The 19,699-nt window shown below is 44.4% G+C and overlaps 1 protein-coding gene across 1 annotated transcript; it reads left to right on the top strand.

Annotated features, from left to right (window-relative positions):
• Positions 1 to 125: 125 nt before the first annotated feature.
• On the top strand, positions 126 to 14,260 carry enc1 (ectodermal-neural cortex 1). The gene is made up of 3 exons (XM_035626239.2): positions 126 to 501; positions 5,934 to 7,749; positions 11,598 to 14,260. The coding sequence occupies exon 2, from the start codon at positions 5,940 to 5,942 to the stop codon at positions 7,713 to 7,715; it is 1,776 nt and encodes a 591-aa protein (XP_035482132.1). The 5' UTR covers positions 126 to 501; positions 5,934 to 5,939; the 3' UTR covers positions 7,716 to 7,749; positions 11,598 to 14,260.
• The last annotated feature ends 5,439 nt before the right edge of the window (positions 14,261 to 19,699 follow it).

The following is a 19,699-nucleotide window of genomic DNA, read 5'->3' as shown; positions in this document are numbered from 1 at the left end:
CCCACCACACACTTCCCTTCCCGCACGAGGCGACGGTTCTCTCCCCCACCTCCCACTGTAAACACACCCATTGATTCTTTTGAGCGAGAGAGAGAGAGAGAGAGAGAGAGAGAGAGAAAGAGAGAGAGAGAGAGGGAGGAGTGGGAGCGCAGGAGGAGGACCGCCACAGAGGAGCGGAGCAGGGACGCGGCCGGAACACCTCGGCTCTAGTCTCGACGTTTAACAAGCCCCGTCCATTCTGTGCGCATTGGTACATGTGAATATCGGTCTAATAAGAACTTCAAAATTCACATTACCAAAAAACAACAACAACAACAACAACAACAACAACAACCACAACAACCCCCGGTGCAGCGGAGGAGAGCTACGGACGGCGCTTCGGGGCCGGCCACGGAGTTGCCACGCTCCCCCGGGCGCAGCGCTCGCACCGCGGCTCTGCCAGAGGGGGCATGTTCCGGGCATCCCGCGGACGCACTTGAACTCCTGCTTTCCCCCAAAGAGGTATCGTACACAGCAGACCGCGGCTGCACACTTTGTCCCTCCGCCGCTCCATCCCTTCCCCGATCACCCGGGGCGGGGGGATGGATGGACCACTCCGAGCGAGAGCGCGCCGGGAAAACGGGCGAAGGGGACAAAAGATTGCTGTTGACGTCCGGCGATCGTGTCAGAAATGTGTTGTTGTTTTTTTTTTGCCATCCTCCACCCAGCACATTGGTTGCACTGTTTCATTTTCATTATTATTATTGTTGTTGTTATTATTATTTGTAAACGCACCACGGATCTCTCCTCGTTCGCGCGGTGCGCCTCGCGCCCGCATGCTCGCGCGCGCTCGGGATGTTGCACATGTTTTGGTTCAGGTGCGCCGCGCTCTCCTCGCGTGTCCTCGCGCCACGAGAGAAAAAAAAGCAATCCTCCGCCGTTGGCTTTGGTTGAGCAACGTGTCAACGCGGAGTGGACAGCCGCTGTCAGACGACACGTCCCACTCGGGCTGGATTTGGACGAAGAGCGATGCGGGCGCGCGGATCAATAGTTGCTGGTCTGCTCCCTTGTTTTGCATGTCGTTTCACCCCCCCCCATCCCACACACACACACGCACACGCACCCGACTCCAACATGGCAGATGTACTGTGTATACATGGCCCATACAAGCCTGGTGTTTTCTATCCCTCCTCCTGCAGTGCACGGTTGACCGTGGACACCTGGCAGTGCTTTGAGACAGAGTGCAGCCAGCCACAGGCCACAGCAGACTGGCTGCATGTGCACGCCCTCTCGTTTTGAACCGTGCTCTTTCTTGAGGGTGGCATGCGTGAAAGTGGGCACTTTCCAGTCATGCGCTTTGTGGATCTGCTCTCTGCCAGGTGATGGGGACGACGGCTCTGCCAGCCATCCTCAACCGACCACACTGGCTCGTCCTTCCCTCGGCCACATTGACTCATTGTTATTTGTGACAGAAACCAGGCTGTGAAATCAATCACAGAACATGGGAAAAAAACAACGTTGATACCAATGAGCACTGTTTGGGGACACATTGTTCATGTTGCTGGTTGGCTTTGCGACAGGGATAAGTCATTATTTTCACTTGTGAAAGATCAGACTATTATTTTTTGAACACGGTGATACAGTGATTTTTTTTGCCGAGTAGCAGTCCAAAACCTTAATACGTGACAAAGAAACGAAGATGAGAAACAGCAGCAGACACCGGGAACCACCCGCTTCTCTTTTTGTGCTTGCAAAATTACTGACACGGTTATGAAAATACGTCATTATTTTTCTGTCAGTCAACTAATAGATGGAGATTTCAGTGCTACCGGGTTTACGTTGTAATAAGATACTTATTTTGCCCATTTTTAATTGATATTTTCATTGAGGTTATTCATTACTATATGAATATGGTCATCGCTTGACAATAACTGTTACAAGTGGAAGTCAAAGTGAATGCATACAATCATCGGAAAAAAGGGAACGCACACAACAGAACAGTCACACTGTCACATCATGAGGGCAAAAGGCGATCTGATGAACTCTGGCATGTGAAAAGTTTGAGTTTAGTCATGGAAGATGTCTTTACACTTCCTGCTAATTCTATTTCCTCATGAATACAAGTTATGTAAATTGTATGCAAATTGTTTTTTGATTAGTTTTTAACCTTTTAAATTGTTGCACTCTAAAATAAATCCTAAAGTGATCTGTCAAACAAGGTGAGGTAAGCAAACTGTTGAACATATTAAGTTTCCCGAGGATGCCGCTCGAAAAATCCTTCATTTTAAAATGGCTTTCCTTATTCTTTCAAGTAAAGTAGGTTTTAAAACATGTTCAAGGCCCAATGAAATGAAAAATGCATCTTCACAGTTTCAAATGTTGGATGACTTGTGCTACACTCAGGAGCATTTACTAATTTTGGCCTGATTGAAGTACACGTGTTAGGTTCATGTCCAGAGGGATGCAGGAAACATAATTTCTATTCGGTAAAGATGCATAGTCTAAATCACTTTAGAATAGAATTAAATGCAACATATATGTACAGATTATATGTAAAAAAGGGTGTCTGAAATGTTTTTCATTAGAATACATAGGTTTGACTGAATGTAATAAAACATCCATACGTGGCAAATTTTGACAACAAGCAAATATATAACAACGCACAAAGTCCAATTTAAATTACAGATGTGTGAACAAAGGGTTTTCAGGACCGGCAGGCTTACTTGGTAACCCAGGCTTTATCCTTTAAAATTTAAATGGTAGAAGTATGTGGTTCACCGCTCCTCCCTTTCTCCAGCTCTTCTGCACTCACTGCATGTATGAGTGAGCTATTCTAACTGTGGGAAAGGTTTGTGCATTTGTTTGATTAAATGCAAAACTTAGAACATACGAGTAGCTCAGCTCTGTGGGGGCAGTATGTAGTGGAATGGGACGGTGGCGGCAGAAGCAAACAGGAATGTACAAACTGCAATTTTTCTGATTATCATCATTTAGGCAATGAGCCAAACAAAGTGAAATTCAAAGATGTTGTAAGAATAAATGTTTGGATTGATACTGTGATGGGTTACATAAGAATTTAAGACATTTGCACATTCGTGATTCTCTGAGGCTCATATTTGGACAACAGATTAAAACTTTGGCATTTCTGAGAACAAGACTGTGTCACCCATGGTCATTATCGAGATGAGATAATACTGGGGCTCTCTGAGTCATTTCAGAGAGGGGGTGGTTTTACTTGGGAAGTTAGAACACACCAGCACTGAAACAACCGATCGGTGGAAGGGCAGCCACAGTGACATTTACCAACTGCAATTTGTGATGCAGGAAGGGGTTTTATTTTTTAAATCTTTGTTTCGTTGCTGCTCTCCCCCATGAGAAGAAAGTGGCCACGTTTCGAAATAATCGCAACTGCTGACTTGTTCCTAATGACTCCACTGAGTCGTGTTCCACAGATTACCTGTCGGACTAATCAAAAGGTGCCTATCTGCCCCGGCAGCTACTGTGTCGCAGACACGGACCACTGAAGGTTACGTTCATTTACATGCTATTGATTGGCATGTGCAAAACCGTGCAAGTTTACTACCCGATTTATTAGGATCCCCTGCCCCAACCAAACCTTTTACAATATCCATGTAGAAAACACGAGCTACAGTATCGGTAAGGGGTGTGTGTGTGTGTGTGTGTGTGTGTGGAATGTGACATGTGAAGGTGAGAGGATAGGCTAGGATGGTCTCATTATACTTGAGCTGCAGGCCAGAAGATGACAGGTTGCCAGTATTGTCACGGCTGGAATGCAATAAATCCTGCTGGACCAAAAGTTGCCATTGGTTTTCCATTTCATGAAGTTGTCATGAATAATATTCATCTGCTTGTTATGATTGTGAAATATGACTGTATGATTTGGAAAGCTATATATACTGGATCTACTAATTGCTTTTCACAAGTCATACGTTAACGGGCTTCTCGGCTGTAGCCATATAATTATTTATTCTAACCCAGGGAAAAGAAAATCCGGACAAAATCAAGCTAATCATTAAAGCCATTGTGTTTGCCCACAAGCGCGTATTACCTGAAATCAAAGGGGTGCTTTCTTGTGGCTCCAGTTCACATTTAAATGACAATCGGTTATCTTGAAATTCTTGATATCTTTCTCTCCTAGCTCAATTGGCTGTAGATTTAAATAGGCACATTTACACAGCGTGTTCAAGGCGGGACTGTTGTGTCTTAATTCCGTCCCGCTGTCCCGCATAAAAGGTGCAAACACACGGAATGATGGGCGGTATAGTTGTTCCACCTTTATTCAGCGGAAACAGTCGCAGAGTGAAATTGAACTCTGTAAAAAGAGCTGGGGAAAAAACCCTGAAATGGTATTTCCTCTGTATTCACACATGAGGCAGCAATAGGTTATAGCTTGCTAGGTTCAGTGTGAACAAGCAAAGCATGGAGAGCGGTCGTCTAAAGGGCAATTTGGCGCGATCTCTGCATAAGAAGGGGCTAAGGTTTTTGCCTTGAGTGCTATGCAAGTAGCTTGAATACATTATTCCAACTGACGGTGCAGGTTTGTGTTTTTCCTACCGGGGTGTCTGGGATTGTGAAGGTAAAAGCACTGAGCAGATGGTTCGGGGAGTGAGTTCAACCAGAAAATCGAATCATGTTCCTGGAACCTATGATAAGTGACTATACAGTTTGGTTGAAGCCAGAGGTGGGAGTGACACTGCCCTGCAGATAGATCCATTGGACTTTTATCTGTGCCTGCAGAGTTCAACGCCAATTGTCTGTTCATGAGACAGCTTTCAGGGGACTTTGGAGCAGATGAAAATGGGAACGGTCCTCTGCAGCTGGATTGTAGAAGGATTCATTCATGTAACCCGGGAACTTTTGAACTCCCTTAATCTTGAAGTGAAAATCTTTCTCTTGAGAATCAATACCTCACCACCCGGTGGTTTGTAAAACATTTTTTATCACTGAGGTTTCAACCCTGACGTCAGCCAGTTACAGTGGATTAAAATCCAATCACAACAAGCTATCAAAACATTCATAGTGATTACAATCTTTGTCTGTTTTGCCCTACCAATCCCCTCAAGGCTGGAAAGTTGGTTATTTTGCTGTTTGACATATTGAGAATATGGGCGAGGCATGTTTTGTAAAGCTTTTATGGACGGTTTCCTACTTTTTTCATCATTGTAGTCCATTGTAGCCTGCAGAATTGGACAAAACTACAAACTACTATAGTTCCGGATTTTAGGGGGGGGGGGGGGGGGTATAGCTTTTTAACTTTGCAGACCTTTTTACATACACTACAAACCTATATAATACACAAAAGGAAAGGGAAATACTGAAAAAAGCACAATATGTGTCCTTTAAGGATTACAACAGCGATGGACCTTAAAATGTGGTGGATTTACTAGGTCAGACAGCGGCTCAGTAACTCTGGAAATACTCGGCTGGAGGCACTTGACATGTCTTGAAATTGGGTGGCATGAAAGTCAGCCCCGGGCAAGGACAGTGAGGATGAAAGCTGCGACTTTATGGAGGGGGAGTGGACTAAATTCTGTGCATTTCCCAGAAGCTTAAAAGAGTCCTGCTCTCTCTTTCTTTACTCCCCTTTTTCTTAGAAATCATAGCATCTCGACAAGAGGGGGATTAGCACGGCTCAGAGATGAAAGTGGAAATGCCTCCTGCTCTCTGAAGAGAAGACACTTGTAAATTACTTGACGTTCAGAACTGCCAGATATATGCTAGTAGTACTTTTAATCTTTGAATGACTTGCTATATGTCCTTGTATGTTAGAAAGGACAGCAATAAACAATGTAATATTTCAGCATTGCCATCACAATTCATTTATCATGACGCTTAACTGCCAACTTCAACATGTTCTTCAGCTAGCAGACACTGTATAACAATTGACTCAAAATATGGCGTTAAAAAAACTTTTCTTGTCTTTTCTTTCTCAGGATTCAATGAAAATGTCCGTGTGCGTCCATGAGAACCGAAAATCTAGAGCCAGCACTGGCTCTATGAACATCTACCTGTTCCACAAGTCCTCCTATGCCGACAGCGTCCTCATGCACCTGAACTCGCTGCGGCAGCAAAGGCTTTTCACGGACGTCCTGCTTCATGCTGGCAGCCGCTCCTTCCCCTGCCATCGCGCAGTGCTGGCTGCATGCAGCCGCTATTTTGAGGCCATGTTCAGTGGTGGGCTGAGGGAGAGCCAGGCCAGCGAGGTTGACTTCCACGAATCCATCCACCCAGAGGTGTTAGAGCTCCTGCTGGATTATGCATACTCGTCACGCGTGGTCATCAACGAGGAAAATGCAGAGTCCCTACTGGAAGCGGGGGACATGTTGGAGTTTCAGGACATCCGTGATGCATGTGCTGAATTCCTAGAGAGAAACCTTCACCCATCTAACTGCCTTGGCATGCTGTTGCTTTCTGATGCCCACCATTGTACCAAGCTGTCAGAGCTCTCCTGGGGCATGTGCCTCAGCAACTTCCCTGCTATTTGCAAGACAGAGGACTTCCTCCAATTGCCCAAAGATATGGTGGTGCAGCTTTTGTCACACGAGGAGCTGGAGACAGAAGATGAGAGACTTGTTTATGAAGCTGCCCTTAACTGGATAAACTATGACCTTGAAAGGAGGCACTGCGACCTTCCAGAGCTTCTGAGAACGGTCCGCCTGGCCCTGCTGCCTGCCATCTTTTTGATGGAGAATGTCTCAACAGAAGAATTGATCAACGCCCAGGCCAAGAGCAAGGAACTGGTAGACGAAGCTATCCGCTGTAAGCTGAAAATCCTGCAGAATGACGGTGTTGTCAACAGCCCATGTGCACGACCAAGAAAAACCAGCCATGCTCTCTTTCTCCTAGGAGGGCAGACTTTCATGTGTGACAAGTTGTACCTAGTAGACCAGAAGGCCAAAGAGATCATCCCCAAGGCGGACATCCCCAGCCCCAGGAAAGAGTTCAGTGCCTGCGCCATTGGCTGTAAGGTGTATATCACTGGTGGGAGAGGCTCAGAGAATGGTGTGTCCAAAGATGTATGGGTCTACGACACCATCCATGAGGAATGGTCCAAAGCGGCTCCAATGCTCATCGCCAGGTTTGGTCACGGCTCTGCTGAGCTAAAACACTGTCTCTACGTGGTAGGAGGCCACACCGCAGCAACTGGATGCCTCCCGGCTTCTCCATCAGTGTCCCTCAAACAGGTGGAGCAATTTGACCCAGTGGCAAACAAGTGGACCATGGTGGCTCCTTTGAGAGAAGGTGTGAGCAATGCAGCAGTGGTCAGCGTCAAGCTCAAGCTGTTTGCCTTCGGAGGAACCAGTGTCACCCATGACAAGCTGCCCAAGGTGCAGTGCTACGATCCGCAGGAGAATCGATGGACTGTGCCTGCATCCTGCCCGCAACCATGGCGCTACACAGCTGCTGCTGTGCTGGGAAACCAGATCTTTGTCATGGGCGGGGATACAGAGTTTTCAGCATGCTCAGCTTATAAGTTCAGCAGCGAGAGTTACCAGTGGACTAAAGTGGGCGATGTAACAGCCAAGCGGATGAGCTGCCAGGCTGTAGCATCGGGAAACAAACTGTATGTTGTGGGTGGGTACTTTGGCACACAGAGGTGTAAAACTCTGGACTGTTACGACCCAACACTGGATGCTTGGAACAGCATCACTACTGTGCCATACTCGCTCATTCCAACTGCTTTCGTCAGCACCTGGAAACATCTGCCTGCCTGAGCCCCAAACTCTGTACCATCATCGTTTTCATAAGGTATGTATGACCTCTTAAATCTTAAAGGGCGTGATCCACCAATTTTACAAATCAAAGTCTGAAATTGAAAAAGAAAAACCTGGGTATGTGCAGCTAGAAAGAAGTGCGTTGCAGTATTTTAAAGAAACCATCTATAAGACATGGATATTCACTTGTATTCATAATATCTTAACTCAATTACTAATTAGTTGGCCTATTAAGTAGATTGGTAAATATACCAATCAATATGGCCTTTTTTAGGCCTGATACTAATATTAGAATTTCAGAGTTTAAAGAGCTGTATAACAATACTCTGTCTGATATTCCCTTTTTCACACAGTTGCTTCACATAAGCAAAGTCATTTTTGCTAATTTTTGGCAAAACTTCACAAAGATACATGTTGAAACAACACATTTTAAAGCTGATCAATAAATATTACAATCAAAAAGGGCAGTTGCAATAAAATTGTGAGTAGACATCACCCAAAAGAATGAATCCTAGTAAATATTACTACAAATGAATACACAAATAGAACAAATGGAAATTTGAATTAACAAAAATAATAATGAAACCACAAAACAGATTTACACCACAATCTATAATTGCACATTCGCCGACATACTGTACATTTTCATATTCGATTACTCTGTTGATTATTTTCTCAATTAATCGATCAGTTGTTTGGTCCATAAAATAACCAAACCACAAGATGATGTTTTGTTTTGTCCACATACCAAAGATATTTAGTTTACTGTCATTGAGGACAAAGAAACCAGAAAATAACAAATTTAAGAAGCTGAAATCAGATGAATTTTGACTTTATTTTCATAAAAACTACTTGGACAGATTAATCGATATTTACAATCGGTAATATCCAATGTTGGGTCGCTCGGGCGTTCAGATTTTCAGAATGAGAAAAATACTGACAGGATAGGTTAGAGTCCTCTCAGCAGAAGAGAGGAGGAAGATCAAGAGAAGGGAGGGTGGACTGGTGGGGGGTTGATAAGGGCTTGTGTGTGTTAGTTAAGTGAGTTATGTGGCTATGGGGATGGGCTGAAGGACACAGGAGGTAATTGAAAGAGAATTGGATACTTTTATCGCTCCGGTGGGGGAAATCTCTCTAAAAGGCAAAAGGGGGTCTGCCAATTAGACAAGCCACTCACCAGCAGGCTACAACACCCTGGCAAGGCTAATCCACTCTCAGTCGCCTTCCTTTGTCGAGGTTATGGGCTTAAACGTTGGGTGAGTGGGAGGCAGGCGGCGACTCATGCAGTGTCGGAAAACATCATCAGTTACAAATGGAGGTGATTCAGTGACGTGGCAAAAGGGGGAAATAAGGTATCCCACGCCCAAATCCCCACCAAAGCCGAGTCAGACACCCATCATCCTTCATTGTCATTTTGTCTCGCTCTAAAAATTCACCGTTTAACTTGGTCGTCTCTTGTGGCTCCATCTATGTCTTCTTGGCCTCGTTCTAAGCCGGGTCTCCTGCTCTGATGATAAAAGGTCCAGACGTATGTAGAGCATGTGTAGTCAGCTGGCAAACCTGATCTTCCTGCATGCTGCAGTCCGCTGGGCCACCATAACCATGCAGGCCATCCCTGTTCGTTTTGCTGTATTTGTTTAAATGGTTGGCGGCCCTCACCTCCAGAATTTGCGCGACTCCCCGGCTGTCCAGCACACTCACAGTCACTCATTTCATAAAGCCAGGAAGCAGCTCAGAGCAGCTTCAATGCTTCGACACTGTGATGTTCCTCCTCTCAACAGGATCAAATATTTTTTTTAAAGACTCATTATTCCCTTTCTTTTAACTGACTCATCTCTGAAAGGGGGGGGGGACTAGACTGAAGGTTTGAACTGTCTCTAAGCCAGTGCAACACAGTGTTCAGTGAAGGATATAATCCTGCCACTAATTTAATACAGCATTTGTTTTTTGTGCGCCGGCCTGTCATGGCAACTGACACTCTACTCACTAAATTCACTGAAAAGACAAAATGTGGAGGAATGGAAAAGAAGGCTGACTGTTAAGGAATGAAAAGGGAATGAAGTATGTTAGACCTCACAGAAGGAGCCTGTCGCCATGAGAAAGAGAGGGAGACAGACAGAGAGAGAAAGAGAGAGAGAGAGAGAGAGAGAGTTCTCAGTTTCTCCCAGGGGAGCAATTCTAACTTGTGGAAGGGTCTTTCTTTTTTGTTTTCTTTGAAAGCTTTTAGTTGGGGTTAATGTAACTGACAGAACCAAACAAAACTATATTTTTGATTCATTGATTTTAATAATGTAGCTGATACTGCCGGCAATATTTGGAAGATATTTACACACAGAAAAAGTACCATTAGAAATGTGAATCGAATGGCCAATCAACTCTAGGCGCACATTGTTCACTTCGCTTAGCGAGAACAGTAAAATGAATAAACTCAAATGCAGCATTAAGGCCAAGAAAAAAGGTCACTTTAATCTCTATAACAATTTAACAATTTTCATTAAAATCTTATCTAATACACCACGTCTACCCACATAACCATACTGATATGTGGCCTGAAATTTGCCAGATAATCCGGGTATAAGAACTGAATGAATGAATGAATGAATGTAGCACCGGCACCAATGACCCAGTCTCTACATACACTGAGCTGAAGGAACCTGATCGGCTTCATCTGGTTTCCACTCCCCGTGGCACTTTGGAAGTCTAAATGGTTTCCAGTTAAAATAATGAATGGTGTATGCCATGTGCACAGTGTGAAAGGGAATACACAGAAATTTTCAGGAATAGGCTTATTCACTTTCATGCCAAAAGCAAGAGTAGAATATTGATACCACCCTCATGTCTGTACGATGAATAAGGAACTGCAGCCAGCAGCCGGTTGGCCAAGCTTTAGATATGTTTAGTCTTCGCCACAGTTCTGTGTCAGAGCAGGAGAAGGCTGCCCAGGATGCAGCAACGTAGCCCCTGCTTGCGCTGGGGAAAGGTTGTGTGTGGGGGGGTGGTTTCAACATTCATTGAAATGGCTAATTCCCTGCAAGGAAAAAGGTGATTGTGCCATTTCGAATCATTCAAATCATGCAAACTTTATGACATTTTCCTTCTGCTGGCTCGATGGTTGCCTTCCTTGTTTCCAAAAGTGATTTTGAAAATGGTGGCAGGGCACCATACCCACAGTGTACTTTCAGGGAGTCAGACTGGCCTAGATTAGAATCTGCCCCTGGCCAAGAAACAGTCTGACATAAAACTACGACAGTATACTTTTAGTTACACATTTTGTATGTATTCAACAAACCAAATATAATGTGTTAATTAGTGCGATTAGAAGTACTGGTAGGTGGATGCTGTTGCCTTTCGACAGAGGCTAGTTGTCTTTATGCTAACCATAAGCTAACTCTCGCTTGGCTCTGGCTTCATATGTAGCGCACAGAGAGGTATATCTTCCCACCTAACTGACAGCAAAAAAGCAAAAAAGAATATTTCCTAAAAATGTCAAACATTTCTTAAAAGAAGTTCCCGGGCATTTTGCAATAAGTAAGTGCACAAGCAGTACTTAGTTTAGCATGAGATACATTGGCACATTAACACAACATGTAAAATGTAATGTAATATAGTAGCTCTGAAATAAATTTGAAATCACGTTGATGATCTTAAACATACAGGGGAGGAGTTTCCTTGAGTACTATTGCAGTTTGTTTTGGTGTTGGATTGTATTGTATAGGAAAGTGAATAAAATGCAATCCAATACAACATGACAAAAAGCAAGATATTACATTGGATTGTATTACACTGTACAGGTTTCCTTACACGTTTGAGTGTAATTTTTTCTTTCAGGCATCCTCATGTTAAATTAGCCGGTTTAATAAGTCTTTCTTTTGTCTTCCTCAGATTTCCCTTTTTTGCATCATCTACTGGACTCCAACTGTGAAGAAGCACATATTCTCTTCCTCGAAAAGAGACATTGAGCAGTGATGTACAGACCCCCACATTCATTTTAATGTCGCGAAGATGCAGGGGCAGAGACTCGTACAGCTGGACACTTCGCCAGAATGATGTCATCTCATGTTGCGGAGAAGGAAGTTGAGACATGCAGTAACAGTCACTCACGCAAAAAAATACCAAACAAACTGCCGCTTGTTATATGAGGCACAACCTTGTCCACATCCAGCAAAATCAGGCTTTTATGCTGCCATATGAGGACTGCTAACATATTACACAACCTGCAATTTCTTTTTTGTCTCTCACTTGTGTCATTACTGCATTTAGTCAAGGCAGGCTTGTGAAGGTCTGTATTAATGTTTTTCACTACGATAAAAGAAAAAAAAAACTCTTTTCATGGAGACTGCAATGTATAGCATGATGAATGTCCCATTTAGATTGAGGGAGGGGGAATGCAGTGATTGGTGTGCTAAAGAACATAAAAGCAACTCGGTTTGACTGACTACAGCTGATTTACTAAGGCACAATGAAGGAGCAAACCTCCCCCTTCTTTCCTCTAATAAGCTCTTTTGTTTGACCCTTTTGTATGTCTTTTTTTTCTTCTTTAGAATGTGTGCTTCTAACAGCTCATACGCAGAAACAAACCTTTGAGTGTTCCTCTTATGAAGGCTTCGGCAGCCTGCTGTCAATGCAAGCCACGAGGTGTTGATGACCAATACCAGCTGAGGTTGAGGAGGATGGAGGGGATCGGGGCGGGGGGGGGGTTGATGTGCCTCGGGGGTCATGACCTTACATGTTTGCTGTTTTGCAGCTACGCATTAATGCGCGCTGAGTGCCGGTTGACGAACCCACTGTACACAGCGGCAATGATGCAGTGTTTGGATTCAGCGCTTCAGAAAAGACGCCGTCATATTCAGCGGTACACACAATGCTGTAAAAGAGCGGCTGTGCTTCTGCTGTTCAGATAAGTGGCGGCTTGCTTGCTGAGTCATAGATAAAGCCTTTTTAGAGCATGTCCACTCTTGGACTGTGATTCAGTAAAACTGGCATGAACTCTTCTCTATGGTCACAGAAATCTTGTCACCTTAACCTAAACTGACAACTAATCAGTTTCTTTTTTTTTTTTAAAAACTCGCTGCAATGTAGTCTTAATTTATATGACAATGATTACTCTGTTGTGTTAATGTTGAATCCTATTTATTTCTTCTCTGCCTGCATTCATATGTGAATGCATGTGTGGGTTATGTCATGCATGGCCAGGTGTTGTGTTTTATTTGACCTCAGTCAGGCTGCATTTTGCACAGTTCGGTCTTTTGCAGCAGAAACGAGTTCCTTTAAAAGACACAGAGGTGCGACTCATCAGAGTATGGACGGAAGAGGAAGAAGGGCTCCGATAACCAATGACGTGAAGCAGTTTAGGCCACAGGGTCACTTCTCAAATAAGAAGCCTCAACTGGGTTGAAAGATATAATCATTTTTACTTCAATTAGATTCTCTTTAAGCTCTACCCTGGGTCCAAACCAGATGGGCCTGTTGTGGCCCAAACTGTACCAACAAAACAAGAAGACATGAACCATGAAACAGATAAGGCAGCTGGAGTGGTGCAGTGAGTGACCCAGTAACTATCAGGGACATCACAGACTAACTCTGACATAGGAATGCGACGGCCTGCGCAGCTGCCCTTTGGGACAGCTGGAAGAGTGTCACGTGTGCTAACTTGGCCCTTTGGGGTGTTAAGCCACCAGCGTCTTCACCATTAAGTGGAGAAAGAGAGTGGAATCCAGTAAACTGTGCATTGGTAAGGGCAGACACCGCAGTGCTTTTCATCATCATAGTGTTAAATGATGCACACAAAAAAAGAAAAAGAAAAAAACACTACAAGTTCTTAAAGAAAGAAAAGCGGAATGTTGGAAACACTTGCACATGAAATTGGGAACTCTAATCGGTGTTTTTGTCTGCGTCTGTCTGTGTGACCTGAACATTGACGTTTTACAATGGACTCGTTCAACGCAAGAGTTAATGTTTCGGTGCAGTGTGTATTTTTATTTCCATGTCCTTCCCCAATGGATTCACGGATCAAATTAAATCTGCGGGGATCAATGGAGAAACCGCCCTGTAAATTCCCGCTCAGCTCCTCAAGCCGGCCAAAAAGTTCATCCTTTTAGTGGCGGTTTCTGGACTTCGACGGGGACCCTTGTGGCTCCATAACGTTGACCTCCTCCAGTCACTGAACACAGAGCCTCTGGCCCCCACCAATCAGATAAGAGCATTTCTTTCCCATAGAGCACAAGTTACCCTGACAACAGCAAGCAATGAATGCCCCTTCAATTCACTCCTAATTGCTGAGTGGCATTTCCCATTTTTACTCTTGCCCTCCTCTTATCCTCTGTTTTATCTGGAAATCCCGCTGGCTCAGACTGGAGCACAGTATCCTACTTCACTTAATGATGTATGTTCAGACAGAGACCCTGTCAGTGTGCATCGGTTTCCTTTTCTTTTGTCATGTAAAAGTTTTAATTTCTATTTTTATGGCATTATTTTGTACATGTGATTTTTTTCACAATGTGAAATTCATGGCTAATAAACATAAGAGTTTTTTCCTCTTGACTGTACAGCTCGCCGCCTCTTTGTTTTTTGTTTTTTTGTTGATATGGAGATAATTAGGCTGTCTACCTTAATGTGATAGATTTAGCAAGGAAAAGCAGCTTCAGCCCAGCGCAGGCTGCTTTCTCATTACTGCATGTTTCACATATTAAGGCAGCTTTGGAGTGAATACAGCAGCCTGAGGTATTTAAGGCAGTATATCATGCGCACAGCTTTTGTTCTGTGGAGGAGGCACTGAAATCATCTTATCTATGCCTCTGGCTCCCAAGCTTCCTGCACTAGAACAGGCAAAACACAGCCAGATACTTTCCCTTTCTCTGTCAAGTCACCTTGGCAACAGAAAACCTTTATCTGCAAACTGTGGGGGCTGGAGGAGAACATGAAATCCCCGTTCCCCTCCTCCCTCCCTCACTTCCTACGCCCCCCCCCCCCACCTCACTCTTTTCCCCAGTGAAATGCACTGCAAAGCGGCTCGCCAGTGGTGGAGCCCTCCCGCTTTCGACGTGTTCTGGTTTGTAACAGTTCTAACATCCCATTAGTGAGCGACTGCAGAGCATTCCTGGAGTCCGGCTCTGTGCACTGTTTACATTCTTTGCCCTGACACAACTCCTGACCGGTGACACGAGGTTGAGAAACGTTTTTCTGGATCCCGGATTCAACATTTACTCACAATAGGTTTTTTTTTCTCAAACATTCTATGAGAACCAGGGGGAAAAAGAAGGCTGACACTACTTAAGGTGAATTGTGGGAGCTCTGTGTGCAGGAGGCCCCCTCAGCGCCCCTTTGTGATCCAGCGGCCCCCCCTCATTAATCAAGGCAGGAAGTTGAATTTCCTGTCCGCCAGGAAGTAGGTCTTATCCTCCACCCCCGCATCCCCTTCCAGAACATACCACTGATGGCTCAACCCTTCAACACTGCGAATCATTTGGGTGTATTTAGCTTACGCAGAGCTTGGCTGAACAGACTAAAGTCTAGTATTTTGTGTGGGCAGTCTGAATGTGTGGCCTAGTGTAGGAAAAACAATGTACTTAAATGTCATCGTCGCCTGGCAAAACCAGACATTAGCCGCAACGCAGTCATGCAAGCACTCACACACACACACACACGCACGCACGCACGCACGCACGCACGCACGCACGCACGCACAAACAGATGTTTTCAAATAAAATGAACTGCATATTAGTGGCACATTACATTACATTTCTTTCACAGTTATTTATCATATCAAGACATAGAAAAAAAACTCAGAAATGTCTGAAGATGGCCTCAATAACATTCAGAACAAACTAAGATCCCAAGCCAAGCCTAACCATTTACCTGTGGCTTTGGAGTGTGTGTGGTTGGTGTGAGTGGTGGGCAGACAAAGCTGAGGAAGCCTAGTGAGCTCCCCTGCTGTCGCCTCACAAAAAAATACATTATATATATATAAGTTTTATAAACTATACACACACACACACACACACACACACACACTCACACACACAAACGGCCACTGTGATCATGATCAAGATGTTTTCAAAATGAGAAGGCCGTCCACTGGGTTGTTCCCGCTCTGACCTCTGAGTTACATCAGCATTCAGGCAGGCAGCTGAAGACCGATCCCCTCCAGTCCGGTGTCCAGAAATGGGAAAGATCTTCTCGTGGAAAAGTCTCAATTTTTTAGCTTGAATTTTCCTTTTCAGTCAGTTTTCAAAAACTGAACTCGCTATTAGAAAGCTGAACGTCAGCTTCTTTTAGGATTACCAAATTACAGTCCAACTTCTGTATATACGGATATGTAATGTCAATATTTATATGTTTAGCCGTTTTACTATGTGTGCTTCAAGAAAGTTTCCTCTCCTGATAAAAGCCCTACAGCTGACTCTGCTTATCTGCCCCACGGATTTCAACTCTTGCTCTTATTGGAGCTTTCTTTGACCTTCAGTGACATGTGTGACTGCAGCAATGTTTACCTGGTTCAGAAGGCGGGGGGGAGCACAGATTTATATTGCGTTTTTTTGAAATGTTTCAAATGTTTTTTTTCCATGAGTAACACATCTTCATTAGTCCTCTTTCTCCTCCACAGCATGACCCCTTCCCCTCGCGTTATCGAGAGAAGGCTGAATGAAAATGAATGAGAGGTAATTAAGTCTGAGGAGGTCTGCTCGGATACACAATGGCCCCTCTCTTCTGTCTCCTTTCAATTCCTTTGTCTCCCACTTGTGTCATTACTTTAGCCTCTTCTCTGGCTAATCCCTCTGACCCCATCCGTGAAACTCGTCGCTACCCCGATGCCGACTGGGCTCCATCGCGGCCAAAAGCCAATTTACTGCTTGAACATCACCTGAAGTGATTTTCCGTCAGATGAGGACATTTAAAAAAGCTGGTGTTAAAAAAATGGTACACTGGGGAGCAACAAATACGTGACTGACCTTGACTACTTGCTTTTAGACGTTTTTGGAAGAACTCCACAGACTTATAAAGCAACAAAATTCCATAGGGGTCATTTGGCATTTTGGGGAACAGGCTTGTCTATTTTCTTATTGACAGTTGGGAGAGAGGATTGACACCACTGTGACGTCATGAGGAAATATTTGTCATTAACATTACAAATAGCAAAATGTTATAGGGCATGCATATGTAAAATGTTCGTAGAAAAGCCACAGCATTATAAACAGTTTTTCTGTTTGTGCTGCGGCCTTCACTACAGAAGTGAATCGCTGCCACGGAAGAAAAATAAAAACGGATCAGTACAACGTGATACTGATCCTTCTCACTAAGAGAAGACCACTTTTGTGTGAGGTGATTTTACACTTGTCTCACTGCTGGCTGCTCATTGAGACACGTTATTCTGGTGGTTTGGATGATAATCATGTTCCAGCTCAATGTGTAACCAACTCTGATTGGGAGGAAGAGGTGCTCGTGTTTTAACAACTCTTCGCTTGTTAGTTTTTGATCCGGAGAGTCCGAATCTTTGAATATTTTTCAACTTCGCCGCAGTAGCGGTAGTAGTAGTAAAATTAGTAAAGTGGATTTTCTAAGGGACTGGATTGAGCATAACCCAAAATGTCCAAACTGGTCCTTTGAGATTTTTGGATGATGCACAACAAAGCTCAAATGACTCGCTCATTCAATTAGTCTGCATGAACCGATGAGATGCAGCTCAACAGGAAGGAAGCAGACAACCAGGACAACCAGGATGGATCTGGGGCTCATCAGAGTCAGAGCTGAAACACCTTCTCTCTGGAGAGAGGCATCTGGAACCTTCGTAATCCTCCTCCGCTGCGTCCCAGACGTGTCAGGCTGCTCGACGACTGCGTGTGAGGCGACGGCCAATTACACCTTCAGGAGGGGTGGGTTCATGATTAAGTTGCGCTCGGTTAAGACTGGAGATGAAAAAAAGAATTGCGCGTGAAGAATGTATTCCGTTGAATGTCTGGCTAAATACCTGCATGCTGCAACTGCCCTGAAAGCCTGCTCTCATTTTTGTCTTACAGCTGCAGATTTATGAGCCTGTGAATCAAAACATCACTTCACCCTTTGGACATGCCACAGGTTTATCAGACTTCAGCATGTTGATAAGATGTGTTGGGGGGGGGGGGGGGTTATTAACCGCTTAGGGATGCTTTTAAGGCCACTTAGCTTACCTCAGCGATCTCAAGGCTTATCTCATTCCTGAAAACCGCAGAAAGATGAAACGCAGCGCGGCTTCATAAGGTAGATGTAATAACAGTTTGGGGTGAGTCACTGCAGGCGGTGTGCTCATAACACTGCTTATGCTCTCTTTGAAATGGGGGTTGCTGGGTCTTTTAATCAGCGCGGCTCAAAGGCATTGGCCCTGCAATTTCTGCTGTTCTACGGATTTTCACCCGGGTGTGGTTTGAGGTCGGGGAAAGAAAGGGGGAGGTGGGGGAGGGCCCCTGCGACTTAGGTGGGTCGGTGGGGTGAACTCGCTTCAGCTCAAACAGGCCAAGCTCGGGTAAGGTCTGTGAAACAGTAAACAGTACTCTCCTCTTGACGTGAATGGGAAGCCAAAACAATCGATTAACTTCAGCCTTCTAATTAAGGAAGGGAATTCACGAGAGAGGTGGCGGGTGAGCGCGTGCGCTGTTATCTTCCTCCGTTTGTTGTTTTCAAACTGCTAACAGAAGGAACTAGTCTGGAAGTATGTGAGTGCTGTTTCATTCTGACGTGCAGGATTCCTTCAAACTGAATCAGTGGTGCAAGAAGTATTTATTCAAGCAAAAGTAAAACATAATCTAAAAATACTCCAAATACTTTTGGCCTGTGTGATTATATATTATTTGATCTTTTTTTTTCAGATTATTAATATTATAGAGGCTGTTTTTTTCCAAGGGTACATAAGCCAGAGATTAATCTTTATATGAAAAGTAACTAGCTGGGGAATAAATAATTCACTCCACTACATTTCCCCTCTGAAATGTAAAATAGCATGAAGTATAAAGTGGGATAAAACAGAAAAACACTCAAGTAAAGTACAATGTAGGTGAAAACTTGAACACGGAAAATAATGCATTTTGTCCTCTAACTTTCTATAATGAACAGATGACTGGATTGTTGCAATCTGTCAGGTGGGACAATTTTTACTACTCATCATGCTCCGCAGACTGACCCTTACAGATCCCCGGGAACTACCTGTCAGACAAAGGTCAGATCCGCTTCCGCTCTGACAGCATGTCTGTACAAACAACTCCGGGCTCAGATCTTAATCTGCAAACCAAAACAACTTTGCTTGGAAAAAAAGAGGAAGAAAATAACAAACAAGAAAACAATGAAATAAAAAAAAAACGTAGCTGAGGGAAAGGCAAGTCTGCGTTTACTGAGGCATGCTCACAATGAGGCTGATGAATGAATGCGTGCTGGCGCTAAGTAGCCTAGCCGCAGCTAATGAATGAGACGGTGGGGGCCTGCGAAACTCCAATTTCTCAGGCATTTTTATACGCATGTGAAGTCAGACTGTGGTTTGAAGTTGCATTTCTCCTTCTCTTTCATCAATTAGAATTGCCTCCTTAATTAAACGTCAGGCATACAGATGGAGCGGAGGTGAGGTCGGGACAGCAGTGGGTGGGGAGATGGGGATAAGAAGGCCCACAGACTTTGTAATTAGCAGGGTAATGCAGGACGTCTGACAGCTGGTTGGGATTTTGACTGTTTTATTCTTTGCCCGCCTTCCCCCCGTGGCTGGCTGTTATCTGTGTCCTTAGAGAGATTTCATTGGCTTCCTCTGACCCCCTGACGGGGACCTCCAAGCGATATCTCAGGCCCTGACAGCGGGAGACCCCTAAACTTTTGGTATTATGCACACAAAAGGATTCCTTGCCTGACTCGGGCATGTGGTCCCCATTGGGGTCTCAGCAAGCATGAGGGAAGATGAAAGCATGCCTCTCTTTCCTGCCCCGAATGTGCTGTGCACACGCCAACTCGGCTGATGAGTGTCCACTTTTGTT

This window comes from Scophthalmus maximus, chromosome 2 (genome assembly GCF_022379125.1).
Source record: "Scophthalmus maximus strain ysfricsl-2021 chromosome 2, ASM2237912v1, whole genome shotgun sequence".
NCBI classification, from domain to species: Eukaryota; Metazoa; Chordata; class Actinopteri; order Pleuronectiformes; family Scophthalmidae; genus Scophthalmus; species Scophthalmus maximus.
Note: the sequence above shows the minus strand (reverse complement) of the source record. Positions and strands in the feature narration are given on the sequence as shown.

What these genes read in the sequence shown, in the direction of transcription:
- enc1 (XM_035626239.2), top strand. Translation starts at nt 5,940, where the DNA reads ATGAAAATGTCCGTGTGCGTCCATGAGAACCGAAAATCTAGAGCCAGC.